The 25,659-nt window shown below is 53.6% G+C and overlaps 9 protein-coding genes across 9 annotated transcripts; 1 reads left to right on the top strand and 8 right to left on the bottom strand.

The window, feature by feature from the left end:
• Positions 1–1,154: 1,154 nt before the first annotated feature.
• On the bottom strand, positions 1,155–1,529 carry CABS01_01892 (uncharacterized protein; the record flags this gene model as incomplete). Its single annotated transcript, XM_060535271.1, has 2 exons — positions 1,155–1,251; positions 1,408–1,529. 2 exons carry the CDS (start codon positions 1,527–1,529, stop codon positions 1,155–1,157), a joined length of 219 nt encoding a protein of 72 aa, XP_060398460.1.
• Positions 1,530–7,671: 6,142 nt separating this feature from the next.
• Positions 7,672–7,989, bottom strand: CABS01_01891 (uncharacterized protein; the record flags this gene model as incomplete). Its single annotated transcript, XM_060535270.1, has 1 exon — positions 7,672–7,989. One exon carries the CDS (start codon positions 7,987–7,989, stop codon positions 7,672–7,674), a length of 318 nt encoding a protein of 105 aa, XP_060398459.1.
• A 186-nt stretch (positions 7,990–8,175) lies between these two features.
• On the bottom strand, positions 8,176–10,398 carry CABS01_01890 (3-dehydroquinate dehydratase; the record flags this gene model as incomplete). The annotated part of the gene is made up of 1 exon (XM_060535269.1): positions 8,176–10,398. One exon carries the CDS (start codon positions 10,396–10,398, stop codon positions 8,176–8,178), a length of 2,223 nt encoding a protein of 740 aa, XP_060398458.1.
• An 863-nt stretch (positions 10,399–11,261) lies between these two features.
• CABS01_01889 (uncharacterized protein) lies at positions 11,262–11,513 on the bottom strand (the record flags this gene model as incomplete). Its single annotated transcript, XM_060535268.1, has 1 exon — positions 11,262–11,513. One exon carries the CDS (start codon positions 11,511–11,513, stop codon positions 11,262–11,264), a length of 252 nt encoding a protein of 83 aa, XP_060398457.1.
• A 38-nt stretch (positions 11,514–11,551) lies between these two features.
• CABS01_01888 (uncharacterized protein) lies at positions 11,552–12,690 on the bottom strand (the record flags this gene model as incomplete). Its single annotated transcript, XM_060535267.1, has 2 exons — positions 11,552–12,314; positions 12,662–12,690. The coding sequence occupies 2 exons, from the start codon at positions 12,688–12,690 to the stop codon at positions 11,552–11,554; spliced, it is 792 nt and encodes a 263-aa protein (XP_060398456.1).
• A 1,333-nt stretch (positions 12,691–14,023) lies between these two features.
• CABS01_01887 (uncharacterized protein) lies at positions 14,024–14,224 on the top strand (the record flags this gene model as incomplete). Its single annotated transcript, XM_060535266.1, has 1 exon — positions 14,024–14,224. The coding sequence occupies one exon, from the start codon at positions 14,024–14,026 to the stop codon at positions 14,222–14,224; it is 201 nt and encodes a 66-aa protein (XP_060398455.1).
• A 1,964-nt stretch (positions 14,225–16,188) lies between these two features.
• On the bottom strand, positions 16,189–18,215 carry CABS01_01886 (major facilitator superfamily transporter; the record flags this gene model as incomplete). The annotated part of the gene is made up of 4 exons (XM_060535265.1): positions 16,189–17,142; positions 17,214–17,369; positions 17,437–17,855; positions 17,921–18,215. 4 exons carry the CDS (start codon positions 18,213–18,215, stop codon positions 16,189–16,191), a joined length of 1,824 nt encoding a protein of 607 aa, XP_060398454.1.
• A 2,067-nt stretch (positions 18,216–20,282) lies between these two features.
• CABS01_01885 (uncharacterized protein) lies at positions 20,283–20,988 on the bottom strand (the record flags this gene model as incomplete). The annotated part of the gene is made up of 2 exons (XM_060535264.1): positions 20,283–20,732; positions 20,803–20,988. 2 exons carry the CDS (start codon positions 20,986–20,988, stop codon positions 20,283–20,285), a joined length of 636 nt encoding a protein of 211 aa, XP_060398453.1.
• A 971-nt stretch (positions 20,989–21,959) lies between these two features.
• Positions 21,960–23,894, bottom strand: CABS01_01884 (capsular associated protein; the record flags this gene model as incomplete). The annotated part of the gene is made up of 1 exon (XM_060535263.1): positions 21,960–23,894. One exon carries the CDS (start codon positions 23,892–23,894, stop codon positions 21,960–21,962), a length of 1,935 nt encoding a protein of 644 aa, XP_060398452.1.
• Between the last annotated feature and the right edge of the window lie 1,765 nt (positions 23,895–25,659).

Raw genomic sequence — 25,659 nt, 5'->3', positions numbered from 1 at the left:
CGGACCCCGTTGGTCAAGCCGGCACTCACCGGACCGCCAAGATCGGGCCATCTAATCAATCCAGCCGTAGGGGTGTCCTTGGCGCAGCCTTGTCGAGCCTGCAACATGTCATTTCTTCTTCATCTTCGACATGGCTTCACACGAGCCCAGGCATGACTCTGCTGCTTCTGACGTTTGACACTGACACTTGACAGATTAACTAACAACTCATTTATAATGCAGTACATGAGCAAATCAACCACAAGTGTCATTTCAGCCCCGTGAGATGACGTTCGCTTGGCAGCTCTTTCACCGAGATCAAGGGCCGGTCCGCCAAACATGCCCATGTAATGTCTGTGTCAGATCTCGAACGGATCGATGGGAACAAGGAAAGAAGCAGGAAAAAGAAAAAGAAGGCAAAATACCGAAAGATGCCATAGCCTGCCAGGCGGCACTAGAGGTTCGATTTGACATCGTGCCGGTCCTCCACCGTTTAAGCATGACTACGGTACTCCATACTCTATGCCGCGGACGAAGCTGGGTGTGAAGAAGTACCGCTTACGGTACGACAGACATGTACACTGCCCAGACCATGCATGCTACCCGTTCGTAAAGATTCCCTTTTCTGAGCTGGTGGCGATTGGCCCCCAGCTTCAGAAAAGCGGTATGATTTGTTGTCTGCATGTCTGCTGAAAAGGGGTATGGATCATGGGGGGCCTGCGAGGTGAAAAAAAGATGAGACGAAATAGGATCCTTGCCTAGACTGCCTCAATCGAGGCAAGCCGCGGGTCGGAGACACATCGTAGGCGGGCTACCGTTCGAACTTCGGAGAGCTGCAAAAGAAAAGCAATGGCATGCAAGGGTGATGTATCCGTAGTATGTGAATAGAACGGCTAGACCACGATGACCCAGTTGGCAGGTGACATGCCTCGAGGTAAGTACGGATACGGATTTAGATGGTCTGTACGGAGTAAGTACGACAGAATCCACACTTGATACTGGCTATCCTGGGACGTTGCCTCTGCCTAGGTATGTCCATTCTGCTGATGGTGTCTTGTCTACTTGTCAGTTACCAAGCTGGGTCGACGGACTAGTTGTTTCGTTGCTGCAGATTAGACGAGTCCTCGAACAGAATGTCTCACTTCTTTCCGCGCGAAGACACACTAACATGGCCCTCACTCATATCGGACAGCATGAGATGCTCCAAGACTATGCCTTCCTCCCTGGCTCGTGCTGATTACTGACCGATGACGAGCGAACCTTCCGTCGTTACTACGGGCGGTGAGCCTTGTCAGACAGTTGCACATTAGGAAGGACATTTAGAGATCGACCTAGACTTGAGAAAATTGGGATGAATGTTCTTCTTGCCGTGCCGAGGATAGCTTCGCAGCTCCTCGATTGGGACGTTCAAACCCGTCTTGCGCTTACCTTGCGAGATAACATCGATAGGCACTTGCATCTATGGATTCCAGGGCCTTGGCATCCTGGGTACCAAAGCCGTAGAGAAGCGCCGTGAAGAAACCGGCCACGGTGGACCGTCGTCTCATCATTGTCGCTGCAACATATCAACGCCCGATAGTAACAACATTGCGGATGCTTGCCACAGATTAGGACCAAGTGAACAGCTCTACGCCCGTCTCATCCCTTCCTTATGACAAAAGGGCGAATGCATTGTGTCGGTCTGGACGGCGAGTTGCTGCTCTGGCCACCCATCCCGCATAGAAGTGGAATCTCACCCGCCCTCCGATCCGACCTGACACAGCCATGAGAGCGCAGCTTGTGTCTGCTCACTCTACCTTCGACCAATAACTTTCCTCTTATCAACCATCCGCTCGTCTATCTTGGCTCATGGCTCTACATATTCGGTGCCAGGTAGCGAGTTTGCCAGTCTGCGTGTCTGCACGAAAGGATCGCACCACATGGCAACTAGATATGGTCAATGCATGGCGATGATCCCGGCTCGCCAGCATTCTCTCCCGCAAGGGGGGGCGGCTCGGGACCAGAGATCTTGGAGGGGATAGCACAGGCACAGGCACGTCTGCGCCTCCGCTACTGCCTTCGTCACCCAAACCATCACATCACAATGTCGAGAAGAATTGGAGAACATTCCACCAAGAGCCTCCGGTCGAAGGGGAGCGGAGACCATGCCGATCGATGCGGAGAAGCTTTCTGCTTTTGTCCTCCTGCTGATGCCATCCATCTCGCTCAATGCCAAGTGCGTCTCAACTCTTCGGGGGATGGGGTTCCCGCTATGGTTCGTTCGATGTCGCTAGGAAGTACTTGCAACAACTCTAACCCCAAATGTAGAAACCGTTAAGTACGGGCTGACTCAAGTTCACATTTTCCCGTGGATCCCCTTTCGACGACATGGAGAACGGCCACACATGCTGGCTACCGCTCGAATCAGAGCATACTTTGAACCAGATCACGGACGACTGACGTTGGTCAGTGCCGAATTGAAGCAGTGCAAGCCATCCGCGGCGAGTCTTCGTCTGTATCCTGGAGCTCGACACTGACACCCTGGCTTGGGCCCGAGGGACTTTCCCCGGATTGCTCGTAGATCCGCCACAGCATCATCCACGCGTAAAGCAAAGCCACAACTTGCTCGTCCTCCCTTGCTTCTGCTCGATATCCTGCATCATACAAGAGTCATGTCATGGTATCAACCTTGTCGTCAGCGTCAAACCATCACTTTTGCCTTCACATAGATTGGCCATCTCGAACGAAGGACATCGTCCACGCTGAAAGAGTCTATTCGTACCGACGACTGCCTCCATAAACCCAAGCTTGATTGACAAGTTGGCCTACTGTTCAAACTTCAACAAAGGCATCCCCCCACAAAAGAGGTGGACACGTTCCAACGGGCCTCGCCCAAAGTCGCAATTACAGCGAGCAACTAACGGAACCCAGCCCCGGCTGGCATCTCCGGCACTTTCTCGAGACCTTCGTTGAGTAAGTCTTGACGACCTAGGAGTGAACATTGGCAAGTCACATTCATACGTTGGTGCACACAGCTTGCCCCGCACCTGTACACATGACATCCAGAGACCTTGTTCCCTCATGCTCTCCAGAGCCGAATAGCGGCCGAAGGTGCCAGGTGGGGGACTCCAAGAGTAAGAGTTGAAGAGCCCGACACAGGCCGGGCACCGCGGCATCCAAAAGGCCCTGACTGGGGTTCGCTGGTCTCCTATGGGAACAGCCCGATACATGCTGCCCATGCCGCTTCGTTCCAGGCCCGGGTTCGATGGTGTGCATACAGCCACAACACCCAACAGCCATTCAATTTGCGAGACGGTTTCCAGCACTACTGCACCGAGGCAACAAGAACAACGGCCGCAATCTCCAGATTGGGGGCCAACGTCCATGCCTTCCAAGCCTCAACACGAACGCATGAGACGGGCGGTTTGGAGTGAGCACGGCACCACGGCAGAGAATAATTGTGACACACGTGGCTGCAGTGTGTCTCTCGACGTATGGATCAGTAATAGGGTTAGCCATCCGAATGCTCAAGCTGCCGCCTCTCAAATGAGGTGTAGTGGAAAGAGAGCACTGTTCAACAAGAGGCCATCCACCATTATCAGACATTGACTCAGATATGTTGCCGAGAGAAGCTTCGACTCTGCATCCATCTCCCGTCTGCTGAGCTAAACCCCAACCCACAACTTGGTGGATACGATTGTTGAAGGGGAAAGTGTATGTTGCCAAGCAGAGATACCATTTCCTCTCTATTTTGACGCCGTTGACGCAAGTTTGCTCTCTTGGCGCGGCGAGACTTGGGCGTTCCAAACCGCTCGGAGGTGAGAAACGACGCGATGACCTGAAATTTAAGCTTCGGATGTTCTTTACCTTATTCGGATCGCCTTGGGCCATTTCCCCATCACCAATCTCTATGCCGTTGTTGCATTCGAGTCTTGACCGCCACGCGTGGGTCCTAGACGTAACACAGGAGCCCCGTCAGAGCTCAAGAACAACTTAGCAAGGAGCAAAACGCGGTTCTCTCGAGCCGCCGGTCTCGGCTCCGGGTTACGGCCGTCCAATCTCATGATGGCAAACCCGCATCTAATTTCTCGAACTTATTTAGCCCCTCGTCCAAGTTGCTCGGCACCCGTCTGGAAAGGTCCGAGGCTCTGACACGACCTTGACAGCATGGCAAGGGCCGCCATGATGTGACGGGAAAGAAGACTGGAAGCAGAGAACACCTGTATCGCCAAGCAACGACGGTCATACTACACCCACAACTGCCGCCACCCGGACTGAAGGAAAGGCCAGTCATAAACCAATACCACAACTCCCCTGTACTTATCACAGGAAAGCCTTTGCGATATCGTTTCAGCCAATGTCACCTACCGCTCTTAGCAACTTGTTCCATATTCCATTCCATAGGCTGTCCTGACGATCCTCGCACCGGCTCACCAACCGAGGATCTATATCACTGTCAGCTATCAGTCAGGTATGATTCTACAGCAAGCACGGTCTTTTCGGTCGAAAAGGCTGTCGGACCGCCGGGAACGTCCAAGATAGCCCTACAAAAGCTGCGACATGGTTAATAGAAGGAATTGGGCAGCGCAATAACGTTCTGCCGGAGCAGGGCCGACGATGGGTTGTCACTTAATCTACATCATACAGGCACTAGATCGGAAGGGGTTGTCTGTTCATGCCTATTTGCAGGCGAACATTGGACTTCTAAGCTCAAGGTATCTCATTAGAGTACCCGTGTCCCCGTCGGTGGCGTTCAGAGGGACGGCCTGGACAGCAATTTTCGACTGCGGCTGATGGCATGGTTCACCTACCTGTCATGGCGTTGCCTTCATTTATCGAGCCGGGCTCTCCGTGTGCACGGAAACTAGCTATGCGGGAGTCAGGGCAGTATCCACGCCTTCATTGTACAAACTGCCGGAACATGCAATGAAAGGACCAAACTTCGTTGATTCGAGAGCTCTGACAACACCATCCAAGACTATGATCCTTTCGTAAGTCAACAACTCATGAATCCTAATGTATCGGACCACACTCTCTCACAGCTTCGCCCTCCATCCACTCCAAAGTTCCCTTGCATGTTCTTGTTTAAGCTTATGGGCGGTTAGGCGCGCACCCGTCCCACAAGGTCTCTTGACCCAGTCAGACTCGTCACCTCCATCCCAACGGCGTCTTCCAGCCGTACCAATCACCATCACGGCCCTCGCAGAATTTGGAGAATTTGGGGAACGAAGCCGAACCATCTACTTCTGACTCGAGACCTTTGTCCGAAGCTGGGGTCGAAGGAGACCATCGATTCGTGACTCCGCGCAGCGTCCCCCTCTCTCTCCCCACACTCCTCCGCGCATCCACTACCTTCTGCAGGTCTTGAACCCTGATTTCGTACAGAACTACAGAATGACTCTCAGCTACTACACGTGTGCTCTGCAACACCTGACCATTAAGAAATGCCGGCCCGACACGCCACTGGGACATGGCAATAAAAGCGTTTGGAGAGCTACTCAGAGGAGGAGACGGGGCGACGTTCGTCTTGACCCATTATGGGCAGAAACGGGGGCTAACGTCCCGTGCAACGACGACGCCTCGCGATGACATATAGCGAATAGCGAGTCATCGACAACAGCCATGTCAGCCACCCCCAACAACGGCTGGCTGCCACTTTGTTGTGTAGGGGACACCAGCGAGTGCGTCAAGCCTGGCCAAACTTGAGTCCCCAGGGTTTAGGCCGTCAACGTCAACCCGGTATTAGTCCGCTGACGCCCTTCTTACCAGACGAATTCGCAATTCTATCACTGTGTATGCCTCTTTACGGTCTTTGCGGACGTTTGTGAGGGAGACTAGCAATGTGTGATTCAGCAGCGGCCCATGACCATACAGTTACAGACGCGTCGATAGCAGACCTGGCCTTGCCGAGAGCGACCGATGAATCCCCTGCAACGGGATGGCATGGTCAGCAGTCAGACCGACATGTACATGCGCGCTATATCGTGTCAGTTCGTGGATGGATCTCGGCGTCTGTTACACCACCAGCTTGTTCACTTCGGTTTGCCCTTCTCTCTGATGTCGCGACACGTCAAAATGTTCGGGTTATAAGGCATAGGTTGCTTTCGAGGGCTGAGGAGGCAATTCAGAAATACAAACACCGCAGGGACTTTGAAGCAAAAGGAGTTCAGATTCTACTCACACCCCTCTAGACAATGCCTACTTCTTTTCTTCGTCCCCAGCACATCCGAGATACTGAGCTAGGCTATGTGCTGGTTTCAATATCAGGACACTTGTGATATGATTCAGTCCCCCGGAGCATGCGGCAAGTCCCTTTGCCCTGCCCGTCATCGAGATACGCCACGCCCACACTCTCGAGATTTTCTGCGCGCCGTCCTCTCGCCTGAGCCAGCCCCAACCGCGGTGATATCCGCGTCCCATTCGTCGATCCAATATTCTTTCGCCCTTGCCCTGTTCGTTAAAACGCAGTTCCCGATCGGCTCGACTGGGGACGGCCACACCCAGACCAGCGCAGGGGACGGCACGGTCTTCGTTTCCCGCCCTTGCATGACGAGGGTGTTCTCTGGTCCATTGGGGTGGAGGGGAGAGAAGGCTTCCTTCTCGTTGCCTTCTCTAGACGTCACCAACACCACCACCACCCATCACCATCCCAGCTCTGGCGAGGAGAGGGGAACGGCCTTTCTTCTCCTGCCTTGACCCTTTTCAGCTGGTGGCCGGGTCCCAGTGGCCGTGAATAGTCCGACTTCGCCGAGACGGGGTGAGCATGGCGTGTGGAGTGCGCGGGGCTTCTACTGCCTTAACCTTTGCTTAGACCGAGATGGGACGGGAACTCTTACCATTTTCCCAAGCTGGGCTTGTCACCTTCACTACGGTCTGCCAAACACAAACCACAGAGCCGATGACCCAGCCATGTCAGCTTTCCACATAATGTAACGTCACGGCTTTGGGAAGGCCCGGATGGCGAGAGGATCACCATGGACACATTGAGCCGTATCCGCAGGTGACTGGCTGCTTCTTTACCCGCTGGCCATCAACCTCAGCATGGCTCTCGCCCACACTTGACCCGTTGATACAATGGCAAGTTGGTGGGTAGGATATCCATCGTCATCAGATTACACTGGCACAACCTTGAGCCCTCCTCGTTTGGCGATCGTCCTCCCCCCTTTCTCTCCCTTCTCCCAGGATACCCTACAATACGAAGACCCTGATAGACCCTGTAGATCTTCTTGTTTTCCGCCGCTCCAGGTACCCATCCGTAGCCGCGATCCCGTCGACGTATCTTTGCAAAGTAGGGGCAAAGGCCTGGATCATTCTGAGATCAGAGGTAGAGGAGCGTCAGAAACGGGCTTGCGAAGAGCGATAACGAAAGGGGTGTTCAGTAGAAAATTTCACATGAGAAGAATTCTTGTCTTGGCCGTAACGAATTGCATTTAGTCCATACGCAGAAAAGTGACAGTCCTCTCTAGAGGACTGCCAATGGTCGTTGTCTACATGACATTGTCACAGACACGACTGTGTCTCGATAATCCCACGCTTTAAACTGAAAACGAAACAAAGGAGAGGCGGCACCTTCGAAAGCGGAAAACACGCCTTGTTGATGTTCGTCCTTACCCGTGAGCTACCTTATGTAGAACTAGATCTTGTAAATGCCCCCCCTACAAACCATCTCATCTCTCTTCTGACCCGCACATTTCTCTTCCAAATAAACGCCATTCATGCAATGGGCCATCTCCTTGCCCGATGAGTCGTCCGCTCAATAAGGCCCTTCTCTGCACCATTTCCGCGTCCACACTTCCGCTTTGCACAGCTCCTCGGAGACCTGACATCGGAAATGGCTTTGGGGGTCTCAAGCTCCAGTTTCCAGGTCCCGAGCCGACATGGAAATGCAGCATCGGGCCTGGCTCGATCGCTCCCTCCTTTCTCCGCACTGGGGGTGACAGCCGATGGTTTGTCTTGGCTATCGTGGGGAACTCCACAGGCCTCGGCCTGTGGCCTGGCTTCCTGGGATCTGGAGCTTGGCCGCAGGTTCATATTGCTTCTTGTGGCCCGGCATAGGCCGTGGTCGACATAGGATTGCGGTGTTTGCACATACAAACTATTGCTATGGTCCAGTTCGAAACTCCTCCAGGCCAACAGACCAAGGAGACACAGATAAAGCCGGCCTCTTAGACATTCGAAGGACTGGCGAAGCCCAAATGCTGATCCTCTATACACGACTCAGAACATGCCCCTGCCGCTTGCCAGTCTGACAAAACTGTAGGGCACATTCTGACCGACCAGCAGCCTCAGAGTCTCGACGGTGGTAAAGGCGGCCGTATCAGCAACTCCATACGCCGAAAATCCCGCCTGCTGAGCAATGAGGCCTGGATCGCCGCCTTTTCTTGCACCTGCGGTGTCGGCGAGATCGAGGAAGACTTTCTTGAAGTTTGTGCTTCCTCGCACATTGGCGCCAAAGACACGCACCAGCATACCGACGAGGTTGCTCTTATCTGCGCCGAGCGCCGAAACAAATAAAAAGGGAGCACCATCGTCGCTCACAGTTTGAGCTTTCTTGAGGCTCTCCAGACTGTTGAACGGCTCAATGACAGGTCCATCACGGGCCAGAGCTGGCGGTGTTCGAAAGCCAACGGTATATATCTTTGCCATACGGAGTGCTTTCAGCGCGTACATAACTGATGCAGCATCTTCTCCAGATGAAGCCAGCACAACAGCAGTTCGGCCGAAGTAGGCAGAAGGCGCCATATCTCTGGTCAGTGTGCTGATGATACCACGCCAGCTAGCATTGTCCAAGATCAATGATGTATTCGGAGACAGACCGGAGATGTGTGACCCCAAGTGGCCGAAAGAGTCATGGTGCCCATGACGAGGGCTCGAGGGAATCGACGCTGGGGCAGAAGATGCCGAGGACGAGGAACCCGACTTGACTATGATTGTGTCCACAGTACCAATCAGGCGAGCTGCCTCAGTCAACTCCGCGCCCTTGCCGCCGTTGAGCGAAGCGAAGAACGGGCTGGCCTTGAGTAGGCTACTCCACGACACCGGCGGGCTGAGGTAGGCACCACCAAAGTTCTTTTGATTACACCAAGCCTCCATGCTTGAAAAGTTGTTTGGCAAGCGCTCTACAACGGCAAAGTAATGCGGCAGGCCCAGTTCATTGAAGCACTTCTCATAGAATGGTGCTTGCGGAGTTGAACTTCGGAAAGCCGGTGTTGTGATGCCATATATGCTCTTCTTGGGAAGCTGTCCAAGCAGTGCCAAAGCCGCGTTTATCTCCGACGCGCTCATTTGACCTGGGGCTGCGACTATTGGCAACAAGGGATGAGTGATAGGGGTGAACACCTTGTTCAGAGTACGTGAAAACTGGCCAGTTTCTCCCATGTTAACTCCAGAGAATGGCGGGGAATCCGGATAATCTGCTCGCATTTTCGAGCGGAAGTACTCCAACTCGAAGTTTTCGTTGTGGTCGTTGATGATGGCAATCATCTTGATGATATCGGCATACTTGCTTGATTCAATGTACACCTGCTCGGCTTGGGACGATGGCCATTTGAAGGTACCAGAAAAGTCGTGAAACGCAGACATGATACGACTGCTTCCTCTCTGTTCCCAAAGTTTCTTTCGAATGGCTTCCGGAAGCCAGAGTTCCACGTCGATATACTCAACTCCCCATTGAATTGCTCGGTAAAGATATTCATAGTAAATATCGGGGTTCTCCATGGGGAAACGACCATTTTCCCTCGTACACCTAGTGGTGAAAATTATTGGGAGTTCTGTCCGCTGGCGCAGGAGCATCAGCTGCTGTCCTACATAGCTAAGGCTCGGGATGGCTGAATATGTGCCGTCGCCGAGTGGCTCCTTTAGAAGATCAACACGAATTTCCACTGCGTCGGCGCCGACGGTGAGGATGTCGATATTCGGCAACGCAGCACTGACGTCTGGAAACGTAGTAGAGATGAAGTACGTTCGTGGTTTTTGCATCAACGTTTCGTGGTGGCAGATCTGGCCGAGAGTGAAAGAGATGAATCTGGACAAGTCTCGACGAAAGAATGGTGCTTCGGTGTAGAGGAACTCGTAGTCGCACTGAGCTGAGAGGAAGACATCTGGTGGCATCCCAAGGTTGACACAGTGGGCGTTGATCGCCACGACGAGCTCCTTGTTGCGGGAGGTAATGTCCTTTGCAGCGAGTTCTGCCGGAATGCCAACCACAAGCCCTTGGTCAGCAACGCCGACTTCCTGAAATGCAGAGCGGGTGACGAATGGCTTCCCCAGAACATCTGCGAAGACGGACACAATCTTGTCCTGGCCGGTGCCGTACAAGATGACGACGATCCTTGTGTCTCCTCTTTGAGGAGCACTCCCGAACCTCGTGCCCGTGGTGATAGCAGGGCTGGCGTTGCGGTCAACATCCATCTCGACGTCTTGGTTACCCGACCCAACCATGCTTCGAGGGCGTGCCGGTGTTGGACCAACGCCGAGTTGATGTACTGATGCCATGGCAGCGCTTGAGGAGCCTGGAATTTCGAGCTGCGAGAAACGAGCTGTCACTCCCGGGACAGTGTACTGAGGTGGGGAATACGAAACAAAGCCACGATAAGCCGCTCCCTCCCCTTCTCCTCCTTCAGAACGACTGGGTTGACCGTAAGGAAGTATGGTGGCGGTGGTTAGTGAGGTCGGATATGTCAAGCCAAAATCCCATGACAAGACGAAGTGGTGATCCAAGTAAGATTATGACAGTTCGAGGGACGAATGGAAGCAGACTCGAGGGGGCCACAGCGGGGGATGAAAGGTGTGCTGTGATAGAGAAGACAGGACAGGGCCGAGGTGCGTCAGGTGATCTGATGGTGTTAGAGAGATATGCAGCCGGGAAGAGCAAGCCGGTGGGGGTCGTCGTGAGGCTGGTGCATACGACGTGCCCTTGAAATCGGGGGCGTGATATGCGCTCCGCAGGTTGCGATTGATAAGAGTAAGAGAAGCCCCGTCCGCGTGCGATTACAACTAGACGATGACGACGAGAAGAGAGCCCTATGGACCGGTTTGCTAGGGTCAGGTAGTTTCTTCCACCAATTCGCGAGTTGCTTTAGGTGTATCCTAATGCAGAACTGAAAGCTCGCGATTCTAAGGGTGGGCTGGTTCGTCTACTTGAAGCGCAGGCGGGCTTGGGATGCGTGCCAACCGCAGGCGGCAGAAATCTCGATTGAAGCTCTGGTGATGGTGTTGCAGGGCCAGTCGCATGTGGCGCGCGAGTCGGACCGTGAGGAGGTTTTGTGACCACGCAGCCAAGAAACACGAGAGAGAAGCTCAATTCAGATGGGCGGCGTGAAAGCTGTCCTGACCGGGTAAGATGGCGTCTGTGTGGATGTTGTTGCAATAAGAGGAGTTGAGAACTTGAGACGAACCGGCCGATGGCACGGGAAGGACAGGGCCGCAAGGTGGTCAGTAGTCTGGCGTGGAGAAGGGATTATTTCGCCGACAGGGAAGCGCCGAGGCGGCGGCGCGGTAGCTTTCGGAGCAGAACAACGTTGTGAGAGGAACAAATGAACAAGGTTCTCCTTCATCCGTATGAGTTCCTTACGGTATGGTATGGAAGTTTGGGCTAGACCAAGAGGTTGGAGATCCCTGACCAGACCGGGACAATTGGTAGGAGCGATATTGCTGGGATGACGGGGTCTAGAGTGTGAATAGACTCGTTGTGGACTTTGAACGGCAAAGCCGGCGAAGTTGAATCGCAATCGACAATCCGCCGCTTGTCGTTGGTGGAGGAGACGGAAAGATTGATGGAAGTTGGGGAAGACGAATTGTTCCACCACAGACGCTGCGTTCCACCGAGTTGCTTGACAAGAGCCAGAAGGGGGCAGAGGGGCAAGCCGAAGAGCTTGGCATGGGGCAGACGGACTGGGACTGGGACTAGGAGTCTACCATGGGATGGGGCTATACTAGGAGCTGGGGCCGGGGACTGGAAGAAGGATGAGAATGAGGAGGAGGAGAGCTCGACGTTGGCTGGTGGTTGTGGTTGTGGTGGTGCCGCCGCCGCTGCTGCTATTGCTGCTACGGCTTGGCTTTGCTGCCGTTTCTCAGACGCTCCTGCACGCCTCTGGAGTCTTGCCAGGGGTGTTGGTCCCAAGGCAGACGTTTGCTCTTTGCTGACTGGATGCTCGGGGCCCCAGGAAGGAAAGCTTGAGTCCCGGTGGTTGATGAACGAAAGAAGCAAAGTCTTGGTTGTGCCGATGTTCCTGACTTGAAGCGAGGCGAGGCAAGCTAAGGTACACACTCCCTGCCTGCGTTTAGATGGGATAATGAGACCGAGCTGGAAGTGCTGGACTGGCCCTCGATCAGATTCAGTTGCAGTTGCAGGCCGGCTAGAACACCGTTCAGCGATGATCCTGTTTCAAGACAAGTAAGGCTCGATATGTCTCTGTATCTGCATCTGGCAGTTAACTAGGGGATAGATCCCTTGCCCTCTGTTGGTGGTATTGTTGTTGCTGCTGCTGCTGCTGCTGAGGGTGTGGACAGGAGGGAGCCGCCTCAACTCATGAGACCTTGTCAGAGGGAAGCTACGTTGCTTTTCGAAAGCTGCGAGGTACCTGAAGGTCGTCTACGATGAAGAGACATTTGGCAAAAGCACGCGAGTTGAAGAGGAAGTTGGAGACGTGCGGGACCCGAGAACTCCTGGCCCTGGGGACCTGTAATGGCGACTCGTGCATACCAAAATGGTGGGGTAAATGGGGAAAGCATGGGGGAGCGCCATCCCCTGTGGGTTCCTTGAGACTCTGACAAGTCGAGGTAACTGCTTGTCAGTGGTTGTACTTCCCCCTGAAGAGCAACTCTGGCTGGGGAGAGTTGGGGAGAGTTTGGCAAGGGGAAGGGGAGGGGGGATCCCCCCGAGCTGTCTGGTTGTCGCCGCAAAGATTTGCCGCATTTTCCCTATTTCCGGGATTTGAATGTCAGAGATTCTCCGCCAATCATAGGATGCTCCGTCCACGCCATTCGGGGCGACTTGGCACCGTTAGTGTGCCGCTGGGAGGGAAGGAAAACCTCCTATGTGCATGGTTCAAGGATTCCACACACACCTCCCTCACACCTCTCACCATCAAAGTCTCTGTCTCTACGGATTACACCAGGTAAAGAAGAGCATCACCTCATGCCAACCCTCAAACAACAGATGTACATCAGACTACCCGCCAATGATCATGTTTGACCAGCTTGGCTCACCACTCACGACCTGTACATGAGCATAGGTACAGCGCTATCTTGGCTTCAACTCTATTGGCGTCCAGACTATACTATTCTTTTCAAGCCATCGGTCTCATTTACGACAAACGTACATGCCTTCTCGATGTGTGGTTGCAGCCGAGCGAAAGAGAGATCTTCCGCGGCCCATGTTGCTTACCGCACAAATGTCAAGCGTTCATGGCGCCTTTATCCCTTAGCCTGAAAGCGGCAGAGTTCACCTCTCCCGACTTACATGGCCTTGGCATTACTTGGAAGTTACACTTTAAACATTTCGGCCAAATTTACCAAATCTGTCTCTCTCTTGAGAAGTAGTGGTTTTTCAAGACCGCCTTTCATAACTTCGTCCTAGATATTCTCCACCACCTGATGGATCATCAACTCATGAAACAATTGCTGGTCCCTGAGGAGAAGTCACGCTGGTGATGGTGACGAGTCAAACAAACCCCATCTCGGGCCTGTTCCGGTCTCTATTCAGCATTGTCTTCGAACGAACGACTTGTGCCTCTGACGGAGATCGCTCCTTCTGGGGAAGCAAATTGTGGGAACGCAATCGGCAAATATTTGATTGGGCCCCGCCGTCGTCGATACGATGTTCTCGGGATCGCCAGCCGTTGACTACGCCTCCTGTCACCACCGCTGTGATGTTGTTGGGCGCGGTTCTGGAAGCTCACCAGCCTGCTGTAGACGGCTAAAGACGGACAGGAACCCTTCATTCCCTTGGCGTACTCCGTACGCATAGACTAGACCAGACCAGACCAGACAAACCCATCTAAGAAGAACGGTTCAGCTGAGAGAAGCCACAGCCGTTCCGGGGCGCAAAACCGGCCCCCGCATCATGGACCAGTCTCCAGAACCATCCTCCGTCTACCGCGTCTTCGGTCCTACAAACACTGCAACCGGCATAGCCGCTGCTGCAGATGCCAATGTGCGCTCGGAGAAAAAAACACCCTTAGCACAAGCTTATCTGCCTGTCCAACAATCACACGTTGGCCGGTTTGGCAAAGGTATCGACTCCGAGAGGTCCAAGACGACCTAAAAGGTGGAACCTGGCAAACTCCTGTGGCCCCCTCATTCATCTCACTCATTCGCAAAGTTTCCTTCAAATTGATTCCATCGCTTCGAAACTCGAAAGTCACATCATCCAGGTGGGCTTACAATATCGCGTCTCGATGACAATTCGTGGATATGAGTGAATCGGCTTCCGGCTCCCGCTAGCGTGAGACCAAGAGGCCCCCGTCGTCGCCTTCTTACGAGCATCTCTAAGTTCCCGACACGGAGCCAAGGTTTTTGAGGCTTAGATCCAGTTCTCGAGAGTTTCGACTCGTCAACTTCTCGTCAGCCTCGACCCTTTTTTTCTCTCTTGGCAATCAATCGGAAGCACATCGCGATCCAACGCGGCCAGCAAACTATGACAACTTCATTGGTGCAGAATCACCTTTCGCCAGGTTCACAATCGGCGACGGGCTTCGTTGGTGGAGAAACATAGATACGGTGCCAAGGTGGAGCATCTCCCTCGAGATATGTAGGCCAAGACTCCCAGCACGAAAAGAACATAAGAAGCGAGGCAGATCAGTCCATCTGGTCGTTTTCGATTTCTATGACAGACAACTACCGACGCCAAGGACAGAACCGGCCCGGATATGCGGGTTTCGTAACTTTTTATGAACTGCATTACAAAGCTTCAGCAGTTCGGAATCGAGATGCCACGAGATCGCAGGCCAGAAAGCTACCCGGACACGACCTTGAGATCAAATCACGTCAGCCTATGCGACGCCATTTGCAGGACGATATCAAGATACTTCGGGAGGAGAGAGACACTTCTATTGGCAGCATCGTGATGAAAGCCACGGCAACGACACACGGACAGCTCTTCCAGCACGACGAGTATCTAATACCTATTCAACTGTCGGCATTCAGACCCATCATCGTCCATTGTCGACAAATCGACAATATTCGCCTTCCGTATTACTAATGCCGGTCTTTGGCCTGGACTCCTGCGATCGGGGCTGAGGAATCGTAAGAGTTACGGCGTGTTGTCGTCCGACTTACACGCGGAACCAGCCCAACACAACCGTGCAATACTCGCACACGTTGGCAGCAGGGCGTTCAAACATGCCAGGCCCCCCGCAGTGATCAGCGATCTGGGTCCCTTCGTGCTCATCGGGAAGACGTAACCGCCTAATATGGAGCGCTTCCTCGTTCAAGCCATGCACCACCCACAACACTATGTGTGTCGAAGGCATCACGGCCCGGATCCGAGACGAGCAAATCGGTTCTCGGGTCAGCACATATAGCCCGTTGGGCCAGGTGAAACAATCACACCATGCTGCCTCTGATGTCTGAAGTCTGCAAACGACGGGCAAAGACTCCACATTGATCCAGCGGCCCGAAAGAATCTGATGATACCTGGATGAGTGTGACATGTGTCAACTTCTATCTTACCTTGCTAGAATGCCCTCGATCTTAAGTTGTGCCTCCTGGTGGTAAAAATCCGTACCGTCCAAAGAAGTAGACAGCCTGATACTACCTGTGGCCGGGTACGTTATACCACCATCAGCCGATGTTGTACTTCATCTGGCGTGAAATTTTACGCGTGAAACTTGCAAGACCGACTTGATGTCTTCGATTTGTGTCAAATTTGCTCTCACACGGCTCATCAAAGCAGGCCATAGTCGAAACTGCCAATGACGCCAATGTCAGCAAGACGGCACTGGCGCAGAGAGTCATATCTGATACCGGAATTGAGAGTGAATGAATAATGCTTCGTGTTACTGTATAAACATCTCGCCTCTTTCATATTTTCAGACTTATATACATGCCAACTTCATGTTGAAGAACACTAAAAATCTTGGTGTAAACAATTATATCCAATTTGCCGTGCGGCATGGCAGTGCCTACATGTATAATGCAACATCAAACGCTCAAAACATCACTCACCCTGCGCCCCATGCGATATGCTGTAGCCGGACCCTCCAAAGATAGGACATTCATTTCCGTCCACTACGCCTCCCCGACGCCCTCGCTCTCCATCACCGTAGCCCTCGCCTCAGTCTCATCGTCGACTTCCTTCCCGCCAACAGGACTCCTCCATCCCGTACTTGCCTGACACAGAATCGCAACGACCGCCAACGCCGCCGCAGCCCGCCACGTGCCCCTCGACGCAGCAGCGTAGCGCTCCACCGCGATCCCGTGCTCGGCAGGACTCAGCCCGCCGTTAAACACGAGCGCGGGACTCCCAATGAGCTTGGTAATGAGCTCCTCCCGCCCTTCGGCAAGACGCCCGCCGCCGTCCAGCTCCGTGAAGCTGGCGACGAGACCCGAGCGCAGGAGGCGGTAAAACACGCCGCCGCCGATGGCGGTCCCGAAACTGCCGCCGAACCCGCGGAACGTGCCCAGCAACGACGTCGAGATGAAGTGCTCCTCCGGGCGGCTGAGGTGTAGCAGGTGCGCGAGGGTGTAGTTGAGCGTCGCGCCCGTGGCGAGGCCGTTGAGCACGACGGCCAGGACAAAGACGCCGAACGGTGAGGTCTCGGTGGCGACGAGCGAGAGGCCGAACATGGTGGCCGCGAAGCACGTCAGGCTAATGACGGAGGGCAACCAGAAGGCGCCGTTGCGGCGGACGTGCAGCCAGCCGACGATGAGGCCGCCGGAGCCGAAGCCGATGTTGGTGGGGATGAGGATGGAGCCCGCGATGGCGGGGGCGTAGCCACGGACGGCGAGGACGAAGATGGGGCTGTAATAGAGCAGGGTCCAGCGGATTGACATGAAGAGGAGCTGGGCTGTGCAGGAGAGCAGGACGCCTCTAGAGGAGAGGACGGAGATTGGGATAATGGGGTCCGTGACGAGTTTGAATTCGATGAGGACGAAGAGAAGGAGAGAAACGGCTGAGAGGAGTAGGGATAGAGGGTTGATGTCGCCCGAAAGGCCATATAGGAAAAGCACAATCGTTAGCACCTGCGAGGGGTTGTTAGCTGCTGGTAAGATATTTTGAGAAACGGTTAAAACCGCAAAGAGAAGCTACTCACTAGCATAAAGGCACCCGCGTAGTCGATTTGAGCCAGCTTCTGGAGGACCGACTTGCCTCTGGTCTTGTGGTCGGAGCTGAAGCCATTCGGAATGCTCAAGAAAGCACCAATGCCGGCAAGAAGTCCCAGAGGTGTTTGGACACCAAACAGAGCTCTCTGTATAAATCATATTAGCCCACAATCCTTTCCTCACCAGAGACGGACACGGAAAGTGTCAACTAACCCATCCAATAACAGGCAACAATGCGCCGTACACCACAGCGCCAAACGACAACCCAATCGTGAAGCCCGCATTCACCAGCCCGACGAAAACGCCCCTGCTCTTCTTCCCCACCAGCTCGAGGACCAGAATGACGGACAGCGTCATGATGCCCGCGCCTCCCATACCCGTCAAGATTCTGCCGGCGATAAAGACCCAGAAGGAGGGTGCTTGCGAGGTAACGACACCGCCGAGGCCGAAGAAGCCGCCCAGCCAGAGCACGAGGATGCGGGGCGAGAAAATGGTGGCCAGGCGCCCGAAGAGGGGCGCCAGAGAGGCCATGCTGATGAGGTAGGAGCTGGTGAACCACATTGCGTGCGAGTATGCGTTGAGGTCCTCGGCGACGACGGACTGCGTCATTGTCATGCCGGATGTGTTTGATGCTGTGCAAGGGGATTTAGTCTACTAACTTCACGATACTATTCGAGACATCGAAGATACAACACACCTTGGAGGAAGATGAGAATCCAGGTACTCAACATCAGGACGCCAGCACGCGTCTTGCTAATAGACTGCTTGGGCCCATCATCGTCGTTGTCGTCGTCCGAGTCTCGATCTCGGCGGCTCCCGGCCGGCGATCCATTACGGAGGGTCCGAGAAGACGTCTCGGAGTTGAGTAGTGTCGTCGTCTCGGTGGCATCGGGGAATGAAGAGGCCCCGGTCCTCTCGGCGTCAACTTCAGATGCGACATGCTGTTGCCGGTTGCGGAAACTCGACGGTTCTTCTATTGCCGCCGCCGCCATGTTTGATCGTCAACGGCCAAAATGCCTCAAGGTCTTTGTCGGACACACGCTGCGTTCGGAGCCGGTGTAGTTGCCATTCAGCCCTTTTCCCCACGCGTCAACTTAATTCTCAAGGTTTGCTTTTGCCGAGACTTTTTGCGAGTTGATGTTAGGTGTTGAAGGAACGAAGAGATGAACATGAACAATGCAAGGAAACGCTGAAAAGCATCAAACTGCCTCTCTTTCTCTGTCGCCCTGTTCTCTGAGGCGGATTTAGGCCCTAGTTTGACCTTGAGGTACTGTCACATGAGCAAGTGAGTGCATGTGAGAGATACTAGAGGGAGTTGAGTAGTAGCGTCCGTCATGTCAAGTTGTTGAGGTTGCTTTTGCTCTACCTGGCAACAGCAAGCTTGGTAATCCAGCTCCGAGCTTGGCCCCCCCACCTTTTCCCCAGGGCATTGCTCGATTCAGTTGCTTGCTCTTACTGCCAGAAAAACGTCACAGTTGGGCGGTTCGGCGAAGCAAGCTTAGCAGAGCGACAGGGTCCCACCCGGGCTGCAGCCAACTCTGCCCCGCTTTTGCCGGCTAACGGCTCGCGCTTCGCTCCCGGCCTCTCCAACCTCCTCCATTCGCCGATAATACCAGCCTCCGTCAACATTGATATGCTCCTGCAGGTTTTGAACTAATAAGAAAATATTGTGTCAGTTAGATAGAGTAAACATATGAGGCCGCTTTCAGGTATCGGGTATATTGTAAGCCGCTTTTTCTTCGGTCTTTTTTCTCCGTCCTGGATGTGGTAACCGGATAGGCCTATCTCCGGCCTATGCGTCCGATGTTTCTCACCTTCGGGTCATATCAAGAGAACAACCCGATACCGACATCGGCACCCTGGAGCTGTAATAAAGCCGGTTTTCTACCCCTTAGTGTGTGCAATTGAACGAACTTAGGGAATCGTGTCATGAAGCTGCGATACATGCGCAGCTGAGCTGCTCCGGGAAAACATAATCGATATAGTTGGACGAGTCATTCTTTGAATCATGAGTAAAAGCTTCTCACGAGAGTATCTTAGGTCGCCGGCGACCTGGAAAGAATCGAGGGAAAATGCAAACGGTTACTATTACTCTGTAGTTCCATGTGCCGCAATGTACAGCTGTGGGATGAAGGACGCGAATAGCTTCTGAATGTGAACCTCTTGATAGATACCTTTGTTCTCTCTCTCACTCATATTCATGACACTACTATTCTATCCGCCTCAAGACTCGAGATGGGACCGGATACAAAGGAGTTGGTAGCAGAGGAAGAGTTTGCCGGAAATTGCGAATCGAAGGAAGATTAGCAAAAAATAAATCAAATGCAAATAACACCGCTTGATCGAATCTTAATGCACTACAACATAAGAGTTCGGAAGATTATAGACACAGAGTAGCTAATCAGTCAGGACTTCGACACTCTTCGGCCAGCAGGTTTTTCACTTATTGTCATGACTTCAGGCGCCGATGCTAACCATGTATTTCCCCGAGAGGATCATGCACGTGACTACACCATCGATGCTGCTGGGTTGGATATGAATGGATTCCCTTTATAAACCATTCAGGCCTAGAGGCGCATGTAGCTTGAGCCGAAACACAATTACATCCTGGACGAGGCCAACCGCACTGATGACCTTCCGGATGAGGATCACTAGATAGATCTTATTCGAACTACTTTTAAGGACCTCGCAGCTTACGACTTCTTCGCTTTCACTTTGTCTTCGAGTCACACATTGACTTGCCACCACCGGAAGTGAGCTTTGTCAGTATAAGCTAGCCAAACCCAAGCGGTAGACGCGGTAGAACAGTGTGTTCCGCGAGCAAAATACAACTTCATGATTCAGGCAAGACTCACAATGGCTCCGTCACACAAGGAAACACCGTTTCAAATCTCATAGCGAGCTCATTCCCTAGGGAAGGATATTGTGAAGTATAAGACAAGAAAAGCCCCGTCAGCCGATAGCCAACCCGAACGCCGATACCAAGCTACAGCCCCCTAAACGCCTTGTTGAACGTCTCCTCAGTCTCTCCCTTCCTCACATCAACATCTCATTAAACCTCAGAACAACCTCGTTGGGTATCCCGTGGGCATCATATCGAAAGGAGCCGGCATGCTCCACGATAGGCCGACCGCGATGTGGTAGGCCATGCAATTCATAGAGCTGCCGCGTTGATTCCCGGAGGCGCCCTCGCCCTGTGCTTTGCGGGTAGCGAGCGACTGCTTCTTGTCCTTTGTAGAAGAGTAAGAACCATTCGACTCCTCAAAAGGTCTGCCCTCTGAGCTGTAGTCACTACGCGACCGCGAAAGACGTCGGATCCGGAAGCGTGTCTTCAGAGATCGCTTCCGCGGGAGACACGCTCGAGAGAGGTACTCGTCGTCGTGACCGAGCAGAGGTCTAACCTCCAACTCTGATACCTCCACCACGAACGCCTTCTCCCCTAGCAGCTTTTCATTCGCATCGAAGCTTGTTGACCTCTGACTATCTCCATTTTGAGGTGTATATGCCATCTGTCAAACGGTCAATTACTGGGTATATTGGGTTGGCGGGGGAAGAGAGGCAACCACTCAGTTCACTCACCGTCTGCGATTCAAAACGCCGAGAGCCCTTCCGAGATCTTTCAGGCACGCCTTGCTTCGGAGATGTCGCGGGTCTCAAAGAGATGACCTTGCTCGGTCGCCAGCGCGGCAAACTGTGATACCAAGCTGACCGGCGATGCCCGCCGACGATGTGCACCGGGGACTGAGGGAGTGTGCAAACGTGCATTGCGAATTGCGACTCACACCAGATCCCAGCGGAGTGTGTAATCCAAGCGTCTAAATCAAGACGAAGGGGCGCACATGTGAGTTACATTATATATCCTGGCCGTGTACCCGAACGAGAAGGAAGCAGTGAATGAGTGCACTTGCGTAGACGACTACCTATCCCGCGGGTCCGGCGGCTCTCTTCCATGCTTTCCACATTCCATAAAATACCAAGAAATTAAGAATGGCGCGGTGCCGGTCGCACTGGAAAGTTACACGTCCATTGGACCCAACCTTCCCGGCATGCTCCCGTAGGCTCCGTAGATTCACGGACGGCCGACGGCCACCGCTGTTGCGCCGAGCGCATCATCGTTCACCCAAGATATGCTCAGCACTAAAGGGAAATCGAATCCCGGGAGAAGTCTACCTTGAACCTGTGGGTGCAGACTTTAAGCGCCTTCCCGCCTGCATTCGGCGGCGGGGGGGTAGACGAAAGTTTGGAGAGGGGGAAGGGAAATCCCCCATGTCCGCGTCTTCTCGCCGATTCATGATAGTTGCGAAATAAGCTTCCTGCACGCTGCAGAAAAGAAGATGGCATGTGGCAATTCCCAACTTGACGAAAACGACACGGCGACGGCCGCCGGACCGGGAGCCTGCTCCCAGCAAAGCAAATAATGACATGGATTCGGGAAATAAGCTTCAATAAGGAATCGTGGGATTGCGACTACGAGATGAGCCGGAGGTGACGAAAAACAATTAGGTCTTGTACATACTTCTCGCTCAATGCAATATGTTGTCTCCTCTTCTTCCCTCTTGGCGTACAAAAGGCTAAACCTTGCCGCGAACTTTTTTCTTCTTCTCTACTCCCCAATCCTGAACGCCTGCGCCGTCGATTATTTCCCATGGTATATCCCAGAGCGTATATATGCGTGTACAGCAAACCATGCCAGAAAAGAAAATCCAGGGAAGGGAATATGACATCAACAAGACCTTTTACGGCAGGTCATCCACGTAACCTAGCGTATCCCGATGATCGTCGCAGACTCTCGCAAACTCTAGCAAAAGCCTCCAGACGTACAACCGCATGTCCTCACGCCTGAGCACCTTGTCCGCCCACTCCTTTCCCTGCTCGGCAATCCACCGCGCCGCGTCGTCACCTTTGCTCTTCTTCCCAAGCACCTTGTGGACGCCCCATCCCCGAGGCTCGTCATCATCGCCATCCGTAAAGAAGTCCAAGACGCCGTAGAGGTCCTGAAAGGTATTGTCAAGCGGCACAAAGTGCATCCACGGCGTGAGCCGGTCGTCGTGCCACTCGGCGTACACCGTCGCCTTGAGCGGCACGCTGGTCGACAGCATAAACGCCCTGAACCGCCCGCTGAAGCTATATCCGTCCGCGTCGGGCAGGAACTTGCTCGTGAATTGCTCGGCCATGGGCGTGCCGTTGACGACGGACAGGTGCGACGTTAGCCAGCCGCACTCCTCCTCCCCCCTGCGCCGGTCGTGTGCACTGGGCCCGCACAGGAGCTGCGTGAACCCGGCGTCCGCGAACCGGGACAGGAACGCGCCGAGCCGCTTGTCGCGGCGGCGCTTGGTGTCGTAGCGATCTAGAGGAGGCATGTCAAAGGTCATGGCCCGGACGTCGTTGGCTTCCATGCCGCGAACCGTCGTCCCATTGAGCATCTCCACCAGGCGCTGGCGGTGGAAGTGCATCCAGTTATCCGACTTTGCGAGGCCGCCCGAGCCGATGCCGCGCCAGATAAGGCGGTCGCGCTTCTCCGGCCACGCGGGCCCGCGGACGTTGCCGCCGGTGTAGGATGGGTTATCGGAGAGGTACATGGCGCCCGGGATGAGTATGTCCGAGTTGACGCGGAGTTTCGAGCCTCCGAAGAGGGGGATAAGATCCCTTGTGGTGTTGACGTTGAGCGGCTCGACAAAGGTCCCGTGGAGCGAGCGGAGGTGTGGCTGCACACATGGGTCCATGGAGCTCGTGAAGTTCTGGACGTAGCCTTGGCGAGCAAAAGGCGCCGTCCACGAGTATGGCAAGGTTGGCGGGAGGGAAAGGTCTGTCGCAGCGGGTACGTTCTTGGCTGGGGTATCTGCAGGGCAGGCCTCTCGAACGAGATCCCAATACTTGCGACGGTCGCCGCTGGTCCATTTCGCAGAAGAAGCAAACTTGCCCTGCGTCGCATCTACACCGGCCAAGCTCTGGAACATACTCGTAGCCTTGTTCTTCGTGGGCATAGCCCTCTTCTTCTCCTCCTTTGCTACATACTTCTCCATATCCTTGCGCGGCACCAAGATTCGGGGCTCCTGCATGTAGTTGATGGGCATGTCCACGTCCGGCAGGTGTTGCGCAAATTCGGTCACCAGAGCCGTCCAGAGCTCGAGCCATGGCTCCTTTCCTTCCGTGTTCCCCTGTCCAGTGGCCGTACCGTTTCGTACCCTCACAACATGGTCACCGGCGTTGGCTTGCTTCGTGATGGTCTTGGGCTCGAGGGCCCAAAGCGGCCTGAGATCGTCATAGATCCGGTCAAAGAAGTCTTCGACAACGATCGCATCGGTGTCCATGGCGCTGCGGAACCATTCCTGAAATCCAGGCGGCGGATGTCTGCCCCTTCGCTCTCGATAACGTTGCGCCGCATTATGAAGCGTGCGACTTCGTTTCTGAAGCACAGCCGCCTGTTTCGTTCGCGCGTCGTGAATCAGCCAGTCGATCGGGTTCGCGTCGGCATTGCTGGCGTTGAACGGGTACTTGAAGTAGTCTGTCGCGGCGCCGTCGGTGAACTTGATCCGGGAAGCGTTGCTGCTGATTGTGTCGCGGTACATGTAGGTGCTCGTCAAAATAAGAGTCAGAATGAAGACGGCCAGCACGCCTTTGAGCAACGGCTTGGCCGAGCTGGGCGGCGGACGGTTGGCCCTCCATGCCATTGCGACGACCCGAGTTTTGTCGCACTCTCAAGTATATGAAGAAAGGATCAGATCATTGGTGTTGTCTTTCGCGCAACTGATGGCACATTCTGGAGATCAAAGGTCAGCCCGCCTGCAAGTTCTTGATGAACATCGACCCTCCAATCGTTCGAGAAAAAGTGAGATGCTCTTTTGCCGTACGGACAGTATTCGTAAATAGAATACGCGGCTCCGGGGCCCCTTTCCCATCGAAGCAGCGAGACTGGACGACACCCCCGGTTCACTGACGTGGGGAACATTGTGCTTGGTGGGGGAAATTGCACCGAGCCACTTTAACTGAGCCCAGCCGGGACGATGTGAGCCTTAGCTGAATGAAGTTTGAGAACTAGCCATGACGGAGATGCGGGACGGTTAGTAAATACGCTCTTGAGGCGTTGTCTCGCGACGTTGAATGTCACTTAGTTGGGAAGGCGAATAAAACGCCGAGGAAACTTTCTAGGTTCAAAGGCACGGATCTGCGACCCCGCTGGTCCGCAAATCATCACTACGGGCAGGTTCACCAAGCTGGCTTGGCACGGCCCCGTTGCAATACCGTCATGCCAAAACACTGAACACAGGCCGTGATCCCATCAACTGCTAGATGGCGTCCATACATGTACATGTACTTTCCCAAGAGGTCATACCGGATTATATATCTATCCGACCCTATTGTTCTCATGTTCGCCTAAGAATAGTTTAGAAAAGAAGCAAAGGTTGAAGGAAGACTAGGGACGGATGTAGTGACGCCTTCTAGCAGTTGATGGGATATTATGTCTAAAAAAACTACATAACGGCCTTTAGAAATATGCCACGGCGGTATCCAAGGCCGAGGAACTTCAAGATCTAGATTTCCAACAACAAATGGCCTGATGCCCTCAAACAGTCGATGCATCACCGGCGGCCTTCTACAGCAGGATGGCGTTGAGACTGTTTGTGGTGTATGCTATGTCTCCCTGTGAGACGGCCCCTTCAACGGTATTATCAGAAAATCTCTATGAAATAGCGGTTTTGCAGTGATAATTCAAAAAAACTACAATACTGACCATGTGGCTCACTTCCCGCCCCATTTCTCTTCGCCGGCATGCTTAATGAGAATAAATGGTAGAATTCTCTTCTTCGTTCTACGCGCTGTGATACTTTCAGGGTACGAAAACAAGCTTCTCAATGTTCTGAAAGGCCGAGAATTACAGCTCCTACAGTTCATGACTTACTGCGACTGCTGAAATCATACAAGAAAAACCTCTCACCAAACCCTCAGTGTGGCCGTCTGTTAGATAATAAGAAATAAGTAGCTGTCATAGACCAACATCGTGAAGTGCGCCTCAAACTCCAGGTCCCTCCTTATCAAATGCCCAGCAGATAAACATTTTCCCATTGTCCAATCACTTTCTATCAAAACCAGGCACACTACTTTGAAGCACGCGACTCAGGTCCCCTTCCCTCGGCCGCTGCCCGAAGTCCATCAAGAATGACGCTGCCCATCTGCACACATACGGATCCCTCCCTCTCTTTCGGCATTACACGGGATGGCCTATTTTCAGGGTCCACAATCTATCCGCATCGAACATTACGTCATTCCAGTGGGTTCAGTGCAACACAAATATCAACTCTTTCGTTACCAACAACGTTCACGTGGCAGTCGGCGATGAGCGAGTGAATAGTGAGGCTATTCGATGCAATCCTGGTCGCATGAAAGTAGTGGGTGAGCATGGCTATGACCGTGTTCATGGTATAATCGTGTCTCTTT

Source organism: Colletotrichum abscissum (genome assembly GCF_030869225.1).
Source record: "Colletotrichum abscissum strain IMI 504890 chromosome Unknown Scaffold_3.1, whole genome shotgun sequence".
In the NCBI taxonomy this organism is placed as follows: domain Eukaryota; kingdom Fungi; phylum Ascomycota; class Sordariomycetes; order Glomerellales; family Glomerellaceae; genus Colletotrichum; species Colletotrichum abscissum.
This window is presented reverse-complemented; position numbering and strand designations above follow the sequence as displayed.